This window comes from Lithobates pipiens, unplaced genomic scaffold (assembly GCF_037356315.1).
Source record: "Lithobates pipiens isolate NorthernLeopardFrog02 unplaced genomic scaffold, aLitPip1_a1.2 Scaffold_13, whole genome shotgun sequence".
Taxonomy (NCBI): Eukaryota; Metazoa; Chordata; class Amphibia; order Anura; family Ranidae; genus Lithobates; species Lithobates pipiens.
In genome coordinates, this window is record NW_027507718.1 from 279469205 (window position 1) to 279493331 (window position 24127).

The window sequence follows — 24127 nt, forward strand, 5'->3', positions numbered from 1 at the left end:
CTAACAAAAAACTTCTCAGTAAAAGCAAAAGGCAGACTTTAAAACATGGCAGAAGTTATTACTCTCCTCTGCTCTATTCAGAACAAAAAAAAAAAAAAAAAAGGGTTTTGACTAGAGTTGGGCTTAAAGCCCTACTCCCTGGGAACGTGAAGATTCCTCCGTGTAGTGGTTCCGCGCCTGCATTGCGAGGGTTAACTGCCCATTTAGGTCCATAGAGAACATATTAAAAAAAAAAAAAAAGAGGATTTATTTATCAGATCCTCTGTACTGCTAGACTGGTCCCTGCAGTATTTTTTCTCCCATGCTCCTGTTGTCTAAGGTCCCAATATCATCAAGACTAATGTAGGGTCCATAGCACTGTACTGGATGTGATAACATTAACCCCTTTGTAGATAAGGGTAAAATAAATCTTAATGCCTAAACCTAATTTTTTTACTTTGACACGTGTTAGTAAAACTGTACATATCTTGCGTTTTTTTTTTTGTTTTCGTTTTTACGTCAAATTGAGCTTTCATATGGTGGTAAATGGTAATGGATATCCCCTTATTTATTATCAAAGGAAAACTGTCCCAAAGAAGTAAGAAAAAAAAAAGCTGTATATTTCTTGCTACTACCATAACCTTCCACCAAAAAACAACTCAAAAATAGGATTTTTATAACAGCTTACCTGTAAAATCCTTTTCTTAGAGTACATCACGGGACAAAAAGCAGCCTTAGTAATTACTATGTGGGTTATAGGCCAACTTCAGGTGATGGACACTGGAACACCCAAGACAGGAAACCCCTCCCTATATAACCCCATCCCATACAGGGAGTACCTCAGTTTTTGTAGCAAAGCAATAAGTAACCCAACAAGAGGGGAGGGACCTCTGTGTCCCGTGATGTACTCCAAGAACAGGATTTTACAGGTAAGCTGTTATAAAAATCCTATTTTCTTTATTGTACATCAACCAGACACAGGGCACCATAGTAATTACTATGTGGGATGTCCCAAAGCAAATGGCATCTGAGGGGAGGGAAACACAGAAGAAAATAAATAAATAAATAAAAAAAACAAGCTGCCATCAGACATGAGGATATACTTCTGCTCACAGTACACTGTCCCCAAAGGAGGCATCCTCATTTCCTTTTACATCCACCTTAGACACTGGCAAAAAAACTGGAGGTACTCCCTGTATGGGTGTGCCAGTGTCCATCACCTGAAGGTGGCCTATAACCCACATAGTAATTACTATGGCTGCTCTGTGTCCCGTGATGTACAATAAAGAAATAAATTCTCCTGCTCTTAATGAATGCAGCAATGCCACATATGTGCATTTTATTTGTTGTTTGTACCCGTAGTACAGCCCAGAAACAATAGTGTGCAATGTGCTTTTTTTTTTAATCTTACCTAAAATACACTGACATTAATAAAAAATAAAAAAAATAAAAATCCTGTCCCTGACCTAGATCAAACCTTGACCTAGGTAACTTTTTTGCCATTCAATTTTTTTATTAAATGTATTTATTTTTTTCCCCTCTTTCTTTTTTCCCTCTCTACAAGGACATAGAAAGATACAATGTATCTCTCTCCTCCATTCAGAGAGGGTAAACACTGGGGCCGGCTTCATTCACTGAGATAGCTAATCAGAGGCTATCACAGCAATCAGGTGACCCAGAATCGACCGGCATCCAGCACACAGGGAGATACATAAATATGCGCCCCCACGGAAAAAAAGTCCAGTCCAGTATGGCCACAAATTTGTGTTATGTCAGTGCCAAGGGGTTTAGGGATGGTCCACTGCCAAAGCAAAGGGAAGCGCCATCTGTCAGGGGAGTAGCCCCATCTGTCGCGGTTTGACCTTTCAAGCGGCCTGAGCCTGCGAACCCGTAAGGAAGACCAGGTGCAAATTGAAGCCCTTTTAGAGGTGACAGTGAGAGGGCTTTGCTTTAAAGGCAAGTCTTTCATTTTGTGCTAGCATGCAATGCGTACTAGCACATTATAACATTAGCTTGAAGGGGACTGGATTTTTTATTTTTTTTCCCCTCACAGAGTTTACTACTGCTTTAACCATTACAATGCAGGTGCAGCTCCTCTGCAAGGAGGAATTTTCAGATTTCCCAAAGCTGGGCTTTAACCATCACTCACTGTTTTCACTGGGAAAAGAATTTATGAAGGAAGTTCAGGGGGAACAAGGTCTTCCATATGAATCAGCAAATGGGTAATTTAGTTCACACTTTAACCTCTTCTACTTTCTTCCATAGTGTATCCAAAATACAATGCTTGGTAAGCTGCCATAAATCGATTGAATCCATGTATCTTACCTTTTGAGGCAGTCGATAGCCAGAGTCGAGGCCCTTGCACAAAGACTCATCTAGTAAAGCCTTCAGTCTCTCAGCAGAGTCTTTGCTCTTAGAGTGAAGAAAACTGAGTGCTTTTATGAAAACTGGATCCAGCTCAGTGTTTATAACCGCTGCCATGTTTGCTCACCTACAAGAATAAAGAGCAGAAGTCAGAGAAAATTCCAGAACAGAGCTTGCCAGTGCACCTTAGAGAATTGCAGCGGATGCCTATCTTTTTGAAAGCTAAAAACTTTAACCTTACCTTCAGTCTTGCCCAGTTGTACTGGCTCCTCTCCTGTACTGAAATTGCTTTATCCAATTTCACTGCACACTGGGAGAAGCTCTCAGTGTGCATTAGAAGCTGCAGCGAGTCAGATACAGCTTGTTATATTTCCTGGCTAAAGGATGCTCAGCATGATCTAGCCCACATACTGTATGGGCAGAATCTGGCCTGCCAGGTATTGTCATGTGGCCCTCCCATCAATTTTTGCAGTCACAGCATGGCGCAACTCCATTCCACCACCTCTGCTTCTCGCACTCCGCTCCCACTATCACTTGTAAACACAGAAGCCTACTGTTTTTACAAGAGATAGCTTTGCACTCAGTGGCTTCTAGTTCTAACAGATCCCTGCACACACTCATGGCAGAGAACAGCAGAAACAGATCTCCAGAAACTGCGAGAGAGAATTATCTCCCTGCAAGGCAGAGCTGCCTATACAGGGAGGTACTAGAGCCGGGCCAGGTATGAGAGGGAGATGCAAGGATGCTTTGTAGGGGTGGGTGGGTTTGTGGCTGCACGCTGTGCATAGCACACTCCTAAACCCTGCACTCTATACACAGCACACCCCTGAACTCTGCACTCTATACACAGCACACCCCTGAACTCTGCACTCTATACACAGCACACCCCTGAACTCTGATCACAAAACACTCCTGAATCTTGCACTCGGTACATAGGGCACCCCTGGAACTGCACCATGTACATAGGGCACTCCTGAAGCCTGCACTCTGTACATAGGCCACTACTGGAACTGCACTCTGTACATAGGGTACTCCTGAATCCTGCACTCTGTACATAGGGCACCCCAGATACAAAAATTCCTCTTAAGAGCACAGGCCACAGCTTGCATCAGGGGTGAGGGCTCTTTAGAGGTGTAATGAGGCAGTGTGTTGCAATGTTTTCAGGAAATTATAATATGAAATACAGGATTTAAATAGCGCCAACAGTTTGTGCAGCAGTATATGCATTGCGTAGAGAAGATATTTTACTTAACCTTTGATCCTTTTCTTGGAGTACATTAAAGTGGATGTACACATCCCCCCTCCCCTCATAGGTAGAGACTTTCAGCTCTGTTTGCTGAATCATTCAGCTCTGTGCTAATCTATTATAGCATCTTCCCCAAACTCAGGCTGCTTTTATCATATGCGACGGAGAACTTGTCAGAAGTTATCAGGCCGATAACAGAAGAAGAACGGGGCAGGAGACAGCTACGGGACATTTTACTTTTTAGAGAGAAACCAAGACTCTGTAGATACACAGTATCTCACAAAAGTGAGTACACCCCTCACATTTTTGTAAATATTTTATTATATCTTTTCATGTGACAACACTGAAGAAATTGGAAGAAAAGATTGGATGATGGACTTTATAGGCACAAAACTAACCACGTATTTAAAAAAAAAATATATATATACATTTTATTTACAAAAATACACTTTGAACAATATTAAAATCCTTGACTATTCACAATGTTGCCTTAAAGCATATAACATAGTAATGTAAGTTCTCTTTATCCTCCCAAGGCCCCTTTAACATGTGTGGACCGTTCAGATATGCCTGTCAGTTTTTTGGCGGATCTGAACGGGCGCTCCATGCAGGTCCATAGAGCGTCGGATGTCATCGGTGACATGTCCGCTGAATCCGATCTGTCACGATCCGATCCGCAAAATCCAAACGGATGCAAACCCTATTTTTCATCCATCTAGCCGATCGGATGAAAAACTAACAGGCGGTCCATAATCATCTGATCCCCCCATAGGGGAGAGCGGAGCTCTGACAGGTCCATCCCTGCACAAAGTGCAGAGGCGGACTTGTCATCTGCCGACTCAGCGGGGATCAATGGAGCGATCCCCGCTGAGCAAGCGGAGAAGTAAAAACGGATCCGTAGGTCTGAAAGAGGCCTTACATATACTTTGAACTATACACACACTATCTGTCTTAGACAACAATACACCAATGTTATACTTGTTCCCATAGCCCCAGTGTTTGTTTGTCTTTCCATGCCTGGGCCCACAGGTTTTTTTGCTTAGAAGATAGATCACGATTCTCTCACGATTCTTGTGGTGTAACATCATCTTTCAAATTAAAACAAAAAGAATTGGACTATCTTGACTGTTTCGTTCTTTTTGTTTTTTTTATTCATTGAAGTGTATTTTTTCCCAAAAAAATGCATTTGAAAGACCACTGGGCAAATACAGTGCGACATAAAATATTGTAGCAATAGACATTTTATTCCTTAGGGTCTCTGCTAAAATATATATAATGTTTGGAGGTTCCAAGAAATTTTCTAACTTAAGAAACAAGTGTCAGAAAAAGATTTAGAAAAAGTGGTTAAACTTCCTGCATTTACACTTAATAAAAACCTGGAAGACTGCCTGGATTTTTTCTTTACACACAGAAGTTTATCCCTTTCATCTAGGAAGAGTTAGTTACAATGTTTCACATTAAAAACTTGGCAGACTGCCAAGATGTTTTCTTTTGACAGCTGAGTGAGCAGATAAGTCTCTCCACTTGTTATATGAAAGAATCGGCAAACTCTGCAATAGAGATCGTCAGAGGGGTTAAATCGAGATCACGTTTTTTTTAACGATTAATTGTGCAGCTCTACTTGAGATCATTGACAAGATTCTGCCGTGTAGTTCTGGGCCAATTCCTCGCCGTTCTCATCAGCATTGAAACTCCACGAGGCGAGGTCTTACATGGAGCCCCAGACCCAGGGAAATTGACAGTAACTTTGTGTTTCTTCCATTTGCGAATAATCGCACCAACTGTTGTCACCCTCTCACAAAGCTGCTTGGCGCTGGTCTTGTAGCCGATTCCAGCCTTGTGCAGGTCTACAATCTTGTGCACAACATCCTTGGACAGCTCTTTGGTCTTGGCCATGGTGGAGAGATTGGAATCCGATTGATTGATTGCTTCTGTGGACAGATGTCTTTTATACAGTTAACAAACTGAGATTAGGAGCACTCCCTTTAAGAGAGTGTTCCTAATCTCAGTTCATTACCTGTATAGAAGACACCTGGGAGCCATAAATATTGCTGATTAATAGGGGATCAAATACTTATTTCACTCATTAAAATGCAAATCAATTTATAACTTTTTTAAAGGCGTTTTTCTGCATATTTTGTTGTTATTCTATCTCATTGGTAAAATAAACCTACCAATAAAGTTACAGATTGATCTTTTCTTTGTCAGTGGGCAAAAGTACAAAATCAGCAGGGGATTGTCACTTTGGGTGGGAGGCTTGTGGAACCCAGCTTACCTTGAAGAGCACTGGAGCCTCCTTGTCCAGCTCCCCCCACCCCTCCTATGTGTAAATCACCTTGTGTCCATTAGGGGCACAGGGTGACAGAACCCCAGTCTGATCTGTGCTAGTCAGGCTCGCTGTACAGCCACACTGGAATGTTGTATATATGTATATATTGTGTGTTTTCTCATGCTGCTGGACTCTTTGCTGGGGTCGTTTGGGGTGTGGCTGTATTCAATTGTTCTATTATTTGTGTCTTTATGAGAAATGTATTATGGGATATATTTTTGTATTTGTGCTCCTCACTGCTGATTGGACAGTTTACCAAGCCCTGAATCCAAGGGAGGGGGCATTGTCCCTGAGTGGATATCTGTTATTACATGTGTTTCAATAAACACGTCATGTCCAGCTTTGTAACTGAGCTGGTATCATCTGGTTCTTACAATATACAAAATTACAAAATCTGATATCTGAAGGTCCAGATCGGAGGAAGCAGTGTGCTGACGGAAGCACTCAAGCGGAGTGCGATGGGGATCCGTTACAGGGGTCAAATACTTTTTTCCCCTCACTGTAGCCATTTGATTCGATTTGTGTCTTTAGATATTAATTCTGAATGGGAGTGACTTTTTTTCATTATTAGTCAACTCATGCACTTGCAATGTTCTAATGAGGAAAATTGTGTCAGAATCCCTTTAGAAGTGATTAACCCTTTGGGAGCATCTCACCAAAAAATGTTATTTTTTTTGTTTTTTTTGCAGAGGATGCCTAAAATGTGACATGTATTTTAGTGCAGAGTTTTGGGAAAATCAGTGAGCCAATCACATAAGCAGGAAATTTAATTTCTGGAGGTGTTCTGGACACCAATGGTGTACAGAAGGAGGTCTCTAGGTTGCCGCACTGCATTGAATTTTACAAAAATGACAGTGCTGCAGATTGAAAAGGAAAGGTGATTTTTAATAACATTCAATTACAATATGACTTGTGCAGAAATTTTTTATAATATATATATTATAATATTATATATACACACATACACACAATATTGTTTGCCCACAAAAGTAGAGTTACCCCTGAAAATTCAATTTACATTCTTTAACAATTAGATTTGCTATATTATTATTATTACTTTTTTTATTTGCTATGATCTTTCTATGAAAGTGGAGTTACATCTATAAGCTGGAGTGATGAGTCACTGAACCCACCTGGCAACCGTGAAAAGAGAAACATGCTGTTTCCTATAGGGACCTTCAGGAATGATAGAATCAGACTGAGGGGAGTTGTAGTTGAGAGATAGACTCAGTGTGTACCACATCCAGACAATGGAGGGAAATCTCCTAACAGTGTTGTAGAGCAAGACAAAGTCAAAAGAAGAACAATGTTCTGGTTAAGGTGAAAAAAAGAAACAGCCTTGTGCGGGACAAGAAAGAGGTCTTTACAGGTTAAAGCTCAAACTCAGAAACTTGCTTTATGGGATGGTAACGAAGAAGGCAACCTTGTGCGTAAAAGTAAACAGAGAAATATTCCTGGTGTTCTCAAAGAACCAGGTTGAGATCCTATGGTGTCACTGGGGGACGTACAGGATGAATAATGTGAGTGACACCATGTATACAGTCCTTCACTAAGGAGTGAAAGGCAAGCAGAAATTTAAATGGTTCAAATTTGTTGGTACTCAAGGCCAAGTGTTGGCCCAGACAGGAGAAAAGACAAGATTTGTTGATATCCTAGCCTTTAAAAATGTAGGGCTAACTGACTCAGACCAATCCCTATCCCCTGGACCTGAGCTTTAGCAGCCAGGCCAGGGACAGAAGATCTGGATAATCTGGGAAGGCACCCAGAGAGTCTGCCAGGAGCCTAGTAAGGTCCAAGTACCACATCTGTATGGGCCAGTCTGATGTGATGACAATTACTAGAATGTCCTCCAGCTCAATCCTGTGGAGCAGGCCAGGAAATAGTTTCAGAGGAGGAAAGGCATAGATAAAGTTGAACTAATCCCACAGAATCACCAGTGCATACACTGTGCTAGAGGATCCCTGGACCTGGAGAAAAACCTGCTCAGTTTATTGTTGAGCCTGAGATCCAGAATGTCCATGTCTGGTGTGCCCAAACTACAGCAGATGTATTGAAATACCTCGGGGTAAAGAGACCACACCCTGGAGATCATTGGTGACTGAGGAAGTCTAGCTGCTAATTTTCACACCTGGGGTGTGCATAACTGGCAGGGCTAGAACGTGACATTCTGCCAACCTGAGATTCAGATCCACTTTTCTTTGAGCTGCGAGACCTCTGGTGTTCCCTGATGGTTGTAAGCCATGGTCATGACATTGTCCAGCTGAATCCTGGTCAGATGGCTTTATAGACAAGGGAACCAGCCTTGAAGGCTTTACATAATCGCTCTGAGCTCCAGAATATTGGTAGATGAGCTTCCAACTTCCTTGCAGCAAGAGGGTATCAAGGACTCCTCCCCAGCCTGTTAGGCTGGCATCCATCGTGGGGATCTTCAAGACCAGTAGGAGGAAGGTTTTCCCTGACTTCAGCGCTGGACTCATGATCCACCAGGTCAGGGCAAGTCTGGTTTGTGAGTCAGGAGAACACATCATTTCAGAGATTAAGCCAGCCTGTCTCTTGCTGCTACAATGTTGAGCTGCGACAACCTGGGATGATATTAGGTATTTGGGACTGCATCAAGGGAGGCTACCATTAAGCCCAGAATAATCATGCAAAAGCAGACGGTTGGTAGGCTCCAGGTCTGTAGAGCCCATCATCCGAGCCATAGTTTGTTCTGTGTAATGTAAACCTTGGACAGGGCCCCAGATTAAGGACCAGGGTTAGACAATTCAAGTGATGAGATGGTTACAGAGCTGGCTTCTGAAGATTTAAGATCCACCAAAACTTGGGTTTGGACATTTTCAAGGATATTGAATGAAAGAGCCTGCACTCACGATTCAGTCATCTGGGTATCCCACGATGAGGATGTCCTAGGGGCAAAGCAGAGCAAAAACAGGGACTAGGACCTTGATAAAAACCTGAAGTGCAGTGTACAGATGAAATCAAGGGAAAAAAATTGGTAATGCTGCATGGCCACTGCAAAATTCAGGTTAAGGTTGATGTGCCAGGAATTATCTGCAGGAATATCTGACAAGTACTGGCTGTGTGGTACATGTGACAACAATCTCAAAAATGGCAAGATGGAAGCCTTTTCTGACCAAGAAATACATCCAAGCCTGGCTAAATTTTACAAAAACTCATCTAAAGTCTCCCAAAAGCATGTGGGAAAATGTGTTATGGTCTGATGAAACCAAGGTTGAATATTTTAGCCATAGATCCAAAAGATATGTTTGACGTTAAAACAGCACTGCACATCACCAACCCACAGGGAAACATGGTGATGGCAGCCTCATGCTTTGGGGCTGTTTTCCTTCAGCTGGAACAGGGGCCTTAGTCAAGGTAGAAGGAATTATGAACAGTTCCAAATACCACACAATATTGGCACAAAACCTTCAGGCTTCTGCTAGAAAGCTGAACATGAAGAGGAACTTCATCTTTCAGCATGACAATGACCCAAAGCATACATCCAAATCAACAAAGGAATGGCTTCATCAGAAGAAGATCAAAGTTTTGGAATGAGCTCAACAAAATTTGAACAAATTTGGGGTGCAAGGTTAGACACTCTGGGACTTGCCCCACTGCACCTAGTTCGCAACAGAATCTTTGGTGGAAGAGTTTCCTCAGGCTTGGTGCAATATAGTTTTGGATGCTGTACTCTTACTAAATATGGAATATCAACTATTACTGGATTTATCAGTATTATTAACCGCTTGCCGACTGCCACAAGCTAATTTACATCCGCAGAATGGCACGGGCAGGCAAAAGGGCATACCTGTAGATTGCCGCCACCATTACTAGTAAAAAAAAAAAAAAAATTATAATAAAAATGCCATAAATCTATCCCCTATTTTGTAGACGCTATAAAACTTTTGTGCAAACCAATCAATATACACTTATTGCAATTTTTTTGTTATCAAAAATATGTAGAAAAACACATATCGGCCTAAACTGTGGAAGAAATTTTTTTTTTTATATTTTTTTGGGGATATTTAGTGTAACAAAAAGTAAAAAATATTGTTTTTTTTTTCAAAACTGTCTGCCTTTTTTTGTTTATAGCGCAAAAAATAAAAACCACAGGGGTTATCAAATACCACCAAACGAAAGCTCTATTTGTGGGAAAGAAAGGACGTAAATTTTGTTTGGGTACAACGTCATACGACCATGCAATTGTCAGTTAAATCGACGCAGTGCCGAATCGCAAAAAATGCTTTGGTCAGGAAGAGGGTAAATCCTTCCGGGGCTGAAGTGGTTAAGTAATGTAGCTATATCTTCATGGTGCCTAGACATATAGAAGCGGTTTATCTGTTTCTCATTTTGTTCTATTTTGTTATGTGTATTCCCTTCCTTTGTTTGAAGGGGAGGGAGAGGGAGAGTGATTGAGGTTCTTATGCATATCATGCTCGTTGCTGGAAACGCATACTTGGAACAATTATTTTATTTTGTATAATTCTGTATGCAAATTGAATTCCTCAATCTCTTGTTGTGTATGTTTGATAAATCTAAATAAAAAAAATCTGATAAAAAAAAAAAAAAGTTTTGGAATGGCTCAGCCAGATTCCATGTCTGAATGCGATTGTGGGGTGATCTGAAGAGGGCTGTGCACAGGAGATGCCCTCACAATCTGACAGATTTGGAGTGTTTTTGCAAAGAAGAGTGGGCAAATATTGCCAAGTCAAGATGTGACAAGCTGATACTCATACCCAAAAAGAGTGTTGTATTAAAATCAAAAAAGTGTTTCAACAAAGTATTAGTTTAAGGGTGTGCACACTTATGCAACCATATTTTTATTTATTTTTTACTTCCCTCCACCTAAAAGATTTCAGTTTGTTGTTTAACTGAGATGTACAGTTTATATGTCACATTAAGGCCGGGTTCACACCGCTGCGATGCGGGAGCGCTGCGAATCCGCGGCGTTTTCCCGCATCGCATTACTCCCGCCGGCAGTTCACACTGCCCTATGCGGACGGCTGGGAGTGTCAATGATATGTTAATGACACCCCCAGATCCGTCCGCATATCGCAGTGCGATCTGCCGACTCGCACAGGAATCGGATCGCATGGTGTGAACCCCCATGCGATCCGATTCTGTTGCGGACCAAAAAAAGGGTCCAGTGCGAGTTTGCTGCGGGAGCGATGCGAATTCAGCCATACTATCTGTATGGCTGAACTCGCATCGCTACGGAGATCGGATGTGATTTGCAGTGCAAATCACATCCGGATCTCCCCCCGCAGCAGTGTGAACCCAGCCTAAAGGTGGAAAAAGTTCTGAAAGGATTTATTTTTTCTTAAAAGGAGGACCTAAGCTTTAACTCCTAAGGAGAAAAACACATGCAAGAAAGCACCACAGGCTCCCCACACACAAGGGTAAAGCCCCAATTTATGACAGCTTTACCAAGGGGGCCCTCAGATCCCCCCCCCCCCCATGCGAGGGTATCGGGTACATACTATCCCTAGACATTCACCAAAACGGCAGTTACATAGTAGAAATGTAAAAAAAGTTAAAATAAATAAGACAAAAGAGCCGGTTTTTGACAATTCCTTTATTAATAGCTCAGTCTTCTCCTGGTGCCGCCCTCTCCTCCACCGTCTTCTCCTTCCATCTCTCCCGGTGCCTTCTCTCCCGCCATCATCTTCCCCTGCTGCTGTCACCCACTAAAAAAAATTAAAAAGCCGATATTCGGTTGCCGTCTGCCTCCGTTGTGTTTTCGTCTGCTGTATAGCATCGGTTATATAGCCATGGGGCATGGCTATCCGAGGACGTCACCCGGAGAGCCTGTCCTTTGAACATAACAGGGGGCACGGCTCTCCAGGTGATGTCACCTGATGCCAGACAGTGGACCCCAACACAACAGGGGGAAGATGGCAACAGAAGAACAGTGACTTTTACATTTTTTTAGCGGGTAACCGGCGGTCAGGAAGAAGACAGCGGCAGGAGAGAGGGCACCGGGAGTGACAGCAGCAGGAGAAGACGTGGCGGGAGAGAAGGCAGTGGGAGAGATGGAAGGAGAAGACAGCGGTGGACAGGGAGGCACCGGGACAGAGCTATTAATAAAGGAATTGTCAAAAACCATCTCTTGCATAGATTCACACCCCAGATTCCAATAAGACCCCCGCTCGCAGACCCCGACAACCACCGGCCAAGGTTGTCAGGAAGAGGCCCTTGTCCCCCATCAACATGGGAGCAAGGTGTTTGGGGTGAGCGGCGCAGAGCCCCCCCTGCCCCAAAGAATACACTACCCCATGTTGAGGGCTCGATCGCCCTCTCCCTTTCCTGGCCTGCATGCTCGGATAAGGGTCTGGTATGGATTTGGGGGGGGGGGGGGGTCCTATGCCCGAAGGGCCTAGTACGGAAAAACTTTTTTTTCACAATTTTTTATTTTAGCTGGCAATTGTTTTTTTTTTTTTTTACATTCAGCTGTCAGCGGGGTACCCAGCTGACAGCTGATGACTCAATGGTTGTTAAGGACGCGACAATCAGCCCCGTCCTTAGCAACCAGGTATATACAGTGTATTTAATGAGGGAAAATTTTAAAAAGGGGTTTAAAAACAAATGTCAGCAGATCTGATGTAAGTGGATCGTCCGCTAACATCCGTTTTTCGTCCCTTCAGTTTTTTCACGGATGAAAATATAGGGGGTTCTTCTGTTATAAAAAAATGGAGCTTGGCAGAGACGCATGTTAGTGGATGTCAGCAGATGACGTTTTTCATCCATCAATGGGTGGACGATAAATGAACATATGGAATGCCTGTGTAAAAGGGGCCTTAAGAAACAGATAATCCTGAATATTAGGATTGAACTGATGCCAATACCAAGTATTTTCATGAGTACTTGTGTTGCTCAAGCACAATACAATTCAAACGTTTTGAAAAGTTAGGTGGGTGACATCACAATCTTCATCTCAGCCAATCAAAGGAAGCCTTGCATTCATTGATAAAAATACAAGGCTTCGCATGAATGGCTGAGAAGCATTCAGTCTGACTTGATTTAGTACCCATACTGCTATGAAACACAGTGCCTCCTACTGTGTAGCTGATGTTACTAGTGTGATATAGCGCACAGAGTGGCTGCACCACTTACTAATGAAGAGGCTCAACTCTATTTAAAGTCACAGGAAACATGAACTTTATTAACAAGCATATAATTATTGCATTGTGGGGAACCCTCTGCAAAGGTAGCTTTTTTTTTTTTTTTTTCTAAAGCCCTATACACACTATCAGATTTTCTGCTGATTTTTTCCTTCAGATTTACCAAAACCATATAATATGAGGTCAAACCTTAGGGGTTTCAAGTTGTATGCAGTCAGGCAGGCCCTTGCACTACATGGTTTTGGTAAATCTGAAGGAAAAAAATCAGCAGAAAATCTGATAGTGTGTATGGGGCTTAATTCCCAGAGCTGCACTGTAATAAGTTAAAGCATATCTGAAGTATAAAAAAAATAAAAATAAAAAAAATGCATGTGTCTTCATTGCAGAAGACACATGCAATGGGATTGATTATATGTGATTAAATGGGATTAAATATACTGTGCACTGTAAGTGCACTTGCTCTAGAGCTTAGTAAATGAGGTAAAGCTTTACTTTGCAAAGAATACCCAATCACATGCAAGGGAAAGAAAACAACAGCATATTTTGTTGTACATGATTGGATGATGGAAATCAGCAGCGCTTCTTATTTACTAAGATCTAAAACAAGGGTCTCAAACTGGCAGCCCTCCAGCTGTTGCGAAACTACAAGTCCCATCATGCCTCTGCCTGTGGGAGTCATGCTTGTAACTGTCAGCCTTGGCAATGTCTCATGGAACTTGTAGTTCTGAAACAACTAGAGCAGGGATCTGCACTTAGCGGACCTCCAGATGTTACAAAACTACAAGTCCCATCATGCCTCTGGGAGTCATGCTTGTGGCTGTCAGAGTTTTGCTATGCCTCATGGGATTTGAAGTTCTGCAACAGCTGGAGGTCTGCTAATGGCATATCCCTGAACTAGAGGGCCGCCAGTTTGAGACCCCTGATCTAGAGCAACTGCAGTGCACAGTAAATAAATCCCTATTGTCTCTTCTTCAATATAATACACTTAACTTGCCTATTCACAGAGCATCCTTGCAGCTGTGCAGGAGTGAAGTGATCCCACCCTGGCCAATCAGGGCGTCCGATGCCTGGCACTTACTTGGAAAGAGACGGGGAGAAGATCCTGGTGATGAACCTTGTAGGTGTTGGGACCATTGAAACAGATAAGTATTAGGAGTCATTTACATCTGCTTTTGTTCGCTCTTCAGAGAGCATTTAACAGGTGGTAGTGTACTGCCTGTGTTTAACGCCCTAAATGCTGGGCTATTGGGTCCCAGTCACTTAAATGGGTCCCAGTGAGTGTGACTGGGATTAGAATCTGTTACAGCTGCAAAGCAAAGCAGCACGGCACACCCCTTGCTCGTTGTTTCTGCAGCTAAAAGGGGAGAGGTAAAAATGTGGCTCATCTAACATTACCACCCCCGATCACAAGTGTAAACAAGGCCTTTCTGCTTTAAAGTACATGCAAAAATGGTGACAGGAGGGAAGAAAACCAATAAGCCCAGCACTGGCTATGAAGAGATCTCACCCTACTGATCCCCCAGCAGGATATTCAATTAAAACTGTCATAGATAAAAACATGGTGGTTGCTTTCTGAAAATACTAGTTGCCTGGCTTTCATGTTTGCCCTGTCTTCAGCACTAAGCCACTGACCAGGAACAAGTCAGCATGACACCCAAGCAACTATTATCAAATGGTTAAGTAGAGAACTACATCTATTTAACAGCAGCCCATCGTATGTGTCAGTGCTGGGTATCGTTAGAATGAAGCTTACCCAGCCGGTACAGCACAGTGCATATCACTTGTAGTATCACAGGCGACTTCCGGGTGCGGGTCCGCCACAACCCATTCCCCAATCAACACAGCCTGCGCTAAACGTTCCGCTTGCTTTGTAAGCAGGAAAAGAAGAATCTCTGAGTAGAGTTCTTATTGGGATCAGGTCCTCGGGATGGTGTGTCTAGGTGCAGACGTGCTTCTCTTCTGTGACCTGTCAGTGATTTTGTGCTGAGGGTGGGATTGTACAGAGGTGTGCACAGCCGGCCAGGAAGTGTATGTGTGCACATGGAGGCTGAGGGACCTGGAGCAGAACGTGTATAGGGAACATGAACTGACTGACAGCAAGGGAGCACAGGTAGGGACTACACAATCAATATCATAGTCTACTACTCCTCTCAGAAAAATGGTGTACATTAGGGCCTATTTACTAAAGGCAAATCCACTCTGCATTGGAAGTGCAGTCGCTGTAGATTGGAGGGGGACATGCAAGGAAAATCAAAAACAGCATTTTTGCTTGTATGTGATTGGATGATAAAGCAGAGCTTCCCCTCAGATCTACAGCGACTGCACTTCCAAGTGCACATATAGTGCAAAGTGGATTTGCCTTTTGTAAATCAACCTCACCGTGTATTCAGATATTCCCCAGAAATGTCCTCAGGATGTGTACATGAAGGGCCCATTCACATCATCTTTGTCAGGCGGCAGTGCCAAACACTGTCTCGATGCATAGACAAGGCAGTACTCCTTATGTCCTGTTGTTTTGGTTTACACCAATGTGCTGGGTTGGTGGCAAAAAAAAAAAAGTAGAAGGATGTGTTTTTCTGCAGTGCAACATGATGTGACGCTAGGACGTATTGCAAAAATTTTTGTGTCATTTCAATAAAGATAGAAAAAATACAAATAAACAGTGTGATGCGTCATTACAACTAGGGATGAGCACAGATTTGGTTTGAATTTAGGAACCAATCTGTCACTGGGGCCAGATTAGCGGTCAGGGCATTCCCCGCAGGCCACAGATGATGTCATTTTGTCAATGAACGAGAAGGGATCTCACCGCTCCAGGAGCACACATGCAGGCTGTAAACTGTCTCTTCGGCTGGGAAGCCACAGGTGCTGGCTATTACCACTAGCAACAGATGAAAAACAAGCTCTGGACTGCCGCACTCTTCAGAAAACCACTTTCTTTTATTGGAAAATCACACCACAGCTCAACAAACACAGCGAACAAGGAAAAATTGCTGATGTTTCGCACTAGCTGTAGTGTTATTCATACAATAATGTTCTCATAATGTGCCCATATTAGGTCAGTGGTGTCACACGCATTCTCTCTGTTACAAGGATCTGCGGGGTGGAGAAAAGCCTGGCTGCAGCTGATTGGGCATTAGCCTCTGGGTTTGGTCCTAACCTGTGCTTATCCCTAATTAAAAGGCATTGCACCATCCCTTTACAGTGCACACATGGTTTACAGAGCATAACAAACCCTTTCTGTGTGACTAGATCCTAAAGCCTTGTACACACGATCGGATTTTCCGATGGGAAATGTGTGATGGCAGGCAGCACAGTGGTGTAGTGGGTAGCACTCTTGCCTAGCAGTAAAAAAAAGGTCACTGGTTCGAATCCCAACCACTACACTACCTGTCTGGAGTTTGCATGTTCTCCCTGTGTTTGTGTGGGTTTCCTCCGGGTACTCCGGTTTCGCCCCACACTCCAAAGACATGTTGGTAGGTTAATTGGCTTCTGGCCCGGGTCCTAGTATATGACTTAGAGTTGGGGACCTTGGATTGTGGGCTCCTTGGGTGTGGGGACCAATGTGTGTGTGTGTGTGGTGTGCTGCATAAATTGACCGTGTTATATGGGTACCTTAAAAAATCAATAATATATTATGGAGGTGCATCTTGATGAGACACAATGTGCAGGGATAGGGACAATTCTGAACACGTGCCCACACTCACTCAGGTTGAACTGGATGGAATGGTGTCTTTATGCAACAGGCTGTTGGCGGAAAATTAGACTGTATGTACGCTCCTTCAGACAATTTTTGTCGGATTTTCCGCAGACAAATGTTGGATGGCAGGTTTTAAAATTTTCCATGGACAAATGTCTGTTGTCGGATTTTCCGAGCGTGTGTACACAAGTCCGAACATGCATGCCCGGTAGCAAGGATGAGCCAGAAGCGGTCGGTCTTGTAAACTAGTGTTTGTAATGCAGAACTAACATTAGTGATACGGCAGATTATTTTATATCTCGAAATGCAGTGCATGGTCTCTTCTTTATTGGGATAATAATGAAGCTGCTTTGCTGGTGATACTGATGGAGTTATTGCAAACTAATTTTTTTTTCTAGTGATAGCAAGAATAATATTATTATGCTTTATTTTTAATTTTTTCTTTGGGTGCAAGTTACCACAACACCATTATCCCGTCGTTTTTAAGATCAAAATACAACTATGTTGGTGTCCCTTGTTAATTTTACATTGTTTGTTTGTTTTTTTGTTTTTTTTTAAATGTAACTGCCTACTCTCAAAATGTCATTTGAAGTAAAACATATAGGCAAGTATTATTCTACACAATTTTTTTATTGTGCGTTAAAAAAAAGAAAACAAATAAAATGCTATCTGCCAATAGAAATTTATGTAATACTAAAGGATAATTTTTTTTTTGGTTTAAAATAGCAAACATGTCATACTTACCCCACTGTGCAGCTTGTTTTGCACAGAGTGGCCCCGAACATCCATTTCTGGGGTCCATCGGTGGCTCTTGCGGCTCCTCCCCACATTAGATAACCCCCTTGGAGAAGCGTGCTCCCGAGTCCAGCATTCGGTGTCAATAGAGGCTGTATGCAGGACTCGGCCCTGCCTCATTGGATTTGATTGACAGCAGCAGGAGCCAATGGCTGCACTGTGATCAATCTATCCAATCAAGAGCTGGGAACCTGTGGAGAGAGGGACACGACAACGGAAATTCGGTGCTTAGGTAAGTAAAACGGGGGGGGGGCGGGGGAAGGGGACTGGTGACTGCAAGGTGTTTTTTCACCTTAATGCATTAGATGCATTAAGGTGATAAAACACGTGCCTTTACAACCCCTTTAACCAAAAATTGCATTCTATGCATCCAAAAATATACCAAATCAAATCATTATTCATCCAAAAGATAAAATAAAAGTCTCATGCATGTGTCCTGCTTCTTAATATAGGGGTTCAGCAATGCCAAGAGTTGGTGAAAGCAGGGATCCGTCATCCAGAGATAATTCCGAAAATCATCCGGATTATTCTCCCGGAGCTCCCGCAGCAAAGGCATATGACATATTTGGTCATGATTAATAAAGCAAACAATTGTTGGTCCAAGAAATCCTCCTCTTCCTGTTTCTGGACTAGACTTGGGTCAAAGCAATAATTCCAAGGCCAATAGTAAATAACACATTATCTCCTCCGATTCCGCAACATGTCTGGTTGATGAACGGCAGTTCAGAAACGAACTGAAAAGCATGAAATGAAAAGCGCAAATCAATACTCGCCAAACTTCTACTAACAGAAAATTAACAGAAAGAGCTAGAAAAAACACATAGTAAGTCAGTACGTTTGTGTTTGTTGGCCGACAATTCCTTGCCATTTGTATGCAAGACAAAATCCAAGGACACCCCTTTGGACAAAAGTCCAAGGTTTTGTCTGCAGAAAATTCGATCGTGTCGGCTCCCGTGCGCATGCGCGGGAGTGACGTCATCGCGGCTGCGAGACCCCACCGAGAAGATGGATGCGCCGGACTACAGGGGACAGCAGGTAAGTGACACATAATGAGCTACTACGTGATGCATAGTAGTCCATTATGCTTTGCCTTTGCAGGGAATGAAAGAGGAAGTAAACTCATCAGGGTTTACTTCCTCTTTAAAGCCCGACATGCATACATATGCATACATAACAGTCTGATCCCCCACTCAATAGTAACCCCAGCTTTGCTGATCCCCTGCTCTGTAGTAACTCATAACTCTGCTGATCCTCTGCTCAGTAGTAACCTCCAGTTCTGTTGATCCTCTGGTTTGCCTATCCTCCTCTCTCTCTGATCCATGCTCGCCTACTGCTATATTGCTCCCATGCTGCACACCATGTGTGACATTGCTAGTTTGTTCTGCTCTGGTCCCCCAGCCCTGCTGATCCTCTGCCACTCTGGCCTTTTTCTCTGGTACCCCCTCAACTTCTGCTATATTGTTTGCATGTTGCACACAATGTGTGCTGTCTGCTAGTTGCTCCGATCTAGTCCGGATCCCACTCACCTCCTGCTACTCCACGCTGCACACCAGATGTGGTGTCTGCCCCAGACCCTTCCAGAATATATACACATGAATTGGAGGTGACTGCTGACGGCTTTCCAGTTTGATTGTTGGTTTTCCAGTGCATTCTGGGATATCCCAAACCTGCAATACCTCCAAAACAAAGCAAAGCGAATGCTGAATAAAAGCCCCTCAGAGCTCGCTTACAGCACCTGCAGCTTTTATCATAGACTACTATGGAGGTTTTGGAGATGCTTTGAAGCACCAAGAAAGCAACATGGGGTATAATTTGTGAAACAAAGCAAACATAATGTGTAAACAGGACTGTAAGCCTACTATCTTTATCGGTGAGAGGCGCTGTGATTGGCTTTTCGGCTTTAGAAAAGTGTGTTCAATGCCACATTTTGAAGCAAGTGTAAATGAGCCCTAGCTGTAATGCCCCGTACACACGTTAGGATTTTCCAACAAAAAAATCCATCTTTTTTTTCCGACAGATGTTGGCTCAAACTTGTCTTGCATACACACAGTTGGTCTGAAATTCCGAACATCAAGAACACGGTGACGTACAACACGTTTGACGAGCCGAGAAAAATGAAGTTCAATAGCCAGTGCGGCTCTTCTGCTTGTTTCCAAGCATGTGTGGAACTTTGTGCCTCGGAATTGTGTACACACGTTTAGAATTTCCGACAACGGATTTTGTTGTCTGAAAATTTGAAATCCACATCTCAAATTTTGTATGACGGAAATTCCTATGGAAAATGTGTGATGGAGCCCACACATGGTCGGAATTTCCGAAAACAAGGTCCCATCGAACATTTTTTTTTTTTTTTGTAGGAAAATCTGACCGTGTGTATGGGGCATTAGTGCAAATAAAAACGGTATCAGGTTCAGTACTCGGCTCTGCTGCTACAGGGACACTAATACGGCTACAACTGCCTAAGCGATCATGCTAAAATTATGCAATGTGTATTTTTCTAGAGTGTGCTTCTTTCTACAGTAAATTAATTTAGTGTATAACAATATTCTTCATTTTTATTAAAGTGCAGCAATTGCCCTTTTTTCCCAGATTGTATACATTTTGAAAAGTCTATTAGTGTCTCTGACCAGCAGAAGGCTGGGAGCTCAACGGCATGGATGGATTTTATCCAGAGAGCAATGAAGGGACTAGCCTCTATTGCTTGAGGTTATTGCACAATCAATTAAAAGGAAACTGAAAAAATATGGAGGCAGTCATTGCTGACTTCTCTTTCTGAAAATAGTACTTCTCTGGGTATAATTCTGAACTAATGGCTCCAGAACTTTCTAAGTCACTGATTTTAACCAAGTATGCATATAGTGAGCTCTTATTTCAAGCCAATTTATTACATTTTGGATTAGGGAAAGATGTTGTGGTTCTTTGTTCTGTATGTGTCCCCTTTTGGGACATTGTTCCCTCACTCGTGCTTTTAACAGCCATACAATAAATTAGGGGAGCAGTTGTAAGCAGGGCAGGATGGCACAAACTGCATATGAGAACACTGTCAGAAGTTGTAACCCTTCCATAATCTGCTAGTAATGTGTGTTTTGTTCTTGTTTGTGTCTCTGTTGGAGAGAATTTATCATTTCCTCTCCTGACAGGAAGAGAGAGAAAAATTCACCAATAAGAAGCAGAAGATTTCTAATAAGCAATAAACGCCTGGCAAAATATTCATCTCACACCTTCACCGCCTTTACAATGGCTGCAAGGCCAACGGAGACACTGGGTTTGAACCCATCAGCTTCCAGTTTTTTGGTTAAAACTTAATTGAACAAACTGAAGTTAGAAGCTGATTGGCTACCATGCGCAGCTGTACCAGTTTTTGCACTTTTACCAGTTTTAGTCTGGATTCACACCTATGCAGTTTTAGTGCTTTTTGCATTTTTCAGATTTGCACTACAGTCCATTTAACATGGTTTCCTATGGAACACGTTCTGTAGTGCAAATCTGCAAAATGCACTAAAAATGCATAGGTGTGAATCCAGCCTCAGTAAATCAACCCCACTGTGTATAATCGTAGACTCCTGATAAGGGGTTATGGGCCCGAGCATTGTAAAACCTTAGGTACACAAGTGGGTTGTGTTCTGATCACTTATGAGTGAATATACAGTGGGTATAGAAAAGAATCGCCCCCTTTAAAATAATTTTATGGCCATGCAACTTGAAATGAAGACACGCCGTTTTTGTTTTATCCAGCTGTGTTTACTCATTCATGCAACTTATAACATCCAAGATATAACACCAGCTTGTCAGAAAAAAATCAAAAACTGAATCACTGAGGTGGAAAAAGGGTCATCACCTTCCAAAAAAATTACTTCAATCAGGTGTAGCTAATCACCTTCTCAATGACACACAAAGCCATTTGACTTTAAACTGTGGTCAGCTGTCGTCATTTTGATTAGCTTAGCATGAAAAGAGCTTTCCTGTAACATTTCAGTCCCTAGTAGTGCAGCTGAAGCAAACAACTATGGATGGCAAAGCACTGTGCCTGAGATCTCTAGGATAAATTTGTGGACAGGCACAAGTCAGGAGATGGATACAAAAAAAATGTTAAAGGCTTTAGTAATGCCTAGATGCACAGCAAAGTCTATTATTAAGAAGTTGAAGGTATTTGGTACAACAAAGACCCTCCCTGGATCGTGACATCATTCCAGACTTGATAAAAGAGCTAGGAGAAAACTAGTCAGAGAGCCTACCAAGGCGCAACTCTGAAGCGGTTGCAGGAATTTATGACAAAGTGGTCATTGTGTACATGTGATAACAATATCGCATATTCTTGACAAATGTGGCTTGTATGGGAGGGTTGCAAGAAAAAAGCCACTCCTCGAGAAAGACCACATGCCGTCATGACTGAGCTTTGCCAAAACGCACCTTGAAGATTCTGAGGCCACATGGAAAAAGGTGTTCTGCTCAAATGAGACTAATATTGAATTATTTGGCCTCAACCCCCCAACGATATATCTGGCGGAAATCCAATACAGCTCACCATCCAAATAACTCCATTCCTACAGTAAAGCATAGAGGGGGTAATATCCTGTTATGGGGGTGTTTCTCTGCAGAAAGGACTGGAGCACTTGTCAGGATAGAAGGAAAAATAGATATGGCAAAATGCTGTTAAATTCTTAAAGGAAAATCTGCTGCCCTCTGCCAGAAAATTGTCAAAGGGAAGAAGGTTTACCTTCCAACATGACAATGACCCAAAACACACAGCAAAAAATACCGCACAGTGGTCGAAGGAGAAATGCGTGAATGTCCTTGCATGGCCTAGTCAGAGCCCAGACTTAAACCCCATCAAAAATCTGTGGACTGACTTGAAGACTGCTGTCCATAAATGGTCACCATTAAATTTAACTGAACTTGAGCTGTTCTGCAAAGAAGAGTGGGCAAATATTGCAAAGTCTAGATGTGCAAAGTTTAGTAGAGACATATCCCAACAGACTACTGTGAACTATAAAGAAATGCTAATCTCTGTATTATAGATGATGAGAGGGAGAAGTGTTTGTATTTCAAAATCAGGAGAGGTGCCTAGGGTAAGAACGCTGCTCTGTATCGATTGAGTTAGATGGACTTGTGTCTTTCAACCTGATTGTCTGTCAGGGCTCAAAATTTCAAGTACTGAGCTACTAGCCAGGCCTCAAGGGTTACTCGCCACCAGTTGCCCCACTGAACCTCTACCCTGCTCCACCAATAATTCGGCCCCTAAACACGCCCTCATAAATTATCTAATGAAATGATAATTAAAGGTTTTCTGCAGAATTAAGTTATAAAAATAAATATTACCAACAACTTTATCAGTGCAGCCTCACCTGTGCCCAACAATGCAGCCTACCTGTGTTCATCAATGCTGCTTCACCTGTGCCCATCAATGCAGCCTCGCCTGTGCCCATCAATAGAGCCTCGCCTGTGCCCATCAATGGAGCCTCGCCTGTGCCCATCAATGCAGCCTACCAGTGCAGTGGAAGAGAGTAGAGGATTGCCAGCCGGAACATCACTACGCCGAGGAACATTGCTGTAACAGCTTATATTTCAATTACCGAGTGTTTCCAATGATCGCCGTCACATACAACCCCGCCTCCATGCCCAGGTACTTTGATACACGTCACATGTCCCGGAGTTGGATGAGTGATCTGTCTGTCAAAGTACAGCGGCCAGGAGGAGGGGCTATATGTGACAGCGAGTGCAGGGAACACACGGCAATTGAAATGTAAGCTGTTACAGTGATGTTTCCGCTCTCTGATAATCCGGCCGCCTGCTCTCCTCTCTCTTATGACTCACCCCCTCCCTTCCTGGCAAACTCTCACGAGAGAGAGAGAGAACATGATGTCATAAGCCTAGGTTTTTTTACCAGACAAGAAGCAGGAAGTGGACTGTATAAGAAATTTACTGGCAGAAAAAAATGTTTTACTGTCCAAAGTTAAAACAACAAGGGCAGAAGATTTAATAGATGGAAAGTTAAAAAAAAATGACTGAAGGTCTGCTTTAACCACTAGGTGTCCGCTCTATAGCCGAAAGAAGGCTGCAGAGCGGACGCCAATTGCTTGGAGGCCGTCCCTGGACGTCCTCCTGTTTACTTCCGCAATGCGCGCTCCTGCGAGCGCGCTTCGGGGAAGTTCTGTGCTGGCCACGTCCCCCGGACACAGCCAGTCACAGATTGCTGTAAACGGACAATCACATATGTGAACATATGAGATCATCTCTCAGCGCTGCTCTCCCTCCTCACACAGACAGCGTGTGAGGAGGGAGAGATGAATGGCTGCAGCGGCCATAAGTAAAATATCTCCCCAGTGTGCCATCTGTCCCCAGTGTGCCACCTGTCAGTGCCATCTGTCCCCAGTGCCATGTATAAGTGTCATCAGTGCCACGTATAATTCCATCTGTGATCAGTGCCACATCAGTGCCACGTGTCATCAGTGCCACATAGTGCCATCTGTCATCAGTGCCATATCACTGTCACGTGTCATTAGTGCCACATATTAGTGCCATCTGTCATCAGTGCCACCTGTCAGTGTTACGTGTCATCAATGCCACGTATCAGTGCCATCTGTCAGTGTCAC

At 43.0% G+C, this 24127-nt stretch overlaps 2 protein-coding genes across 2 annotated transcripts in view; one reads left to right on the top strand and one right to left on the bottom strand.

Annotated features, from left to right (window-relative positions):
* The window catches only part of INTS12 (integrator complex subunit 12), a 47661-nt gene extending 32736 nt beyond the window's left edge, over positions 1–14925 (bottom strand). The window contains exons 1-2 of the mRNA XM_077476669.1: positions 14793–14925; positions 2305–2470 (exon numbers count right to left, since the gene is read on the bottom strand). Coding sequence (XP_077332795.1) covers positions 2305–2460 — 156 coding nt within the window. The 5' untranslated portion in view covers positions 2461–2470; positions 14793–14925. The remainder of the gene's footprint in view (positions 1–2304; positions 2471–14792) is intronic.
* Position 14926: 1 nt separating this feature from the next.
* GSTCD (glutathione S-transferase C-terminal domain containing) overlaps positions 14927–24127 on the top strand; it is a 257832-nt gene continuing 248631 nt past the window's right edge. The window contains exon 1 of the mRNA XM_077476668.1: positions 14927–15149. The gene's annotated coding sequence lies outside the window, so the exon portion shown is untranslated. The remainder of the gene's footprint in view (positions 15150–24127) is intronic.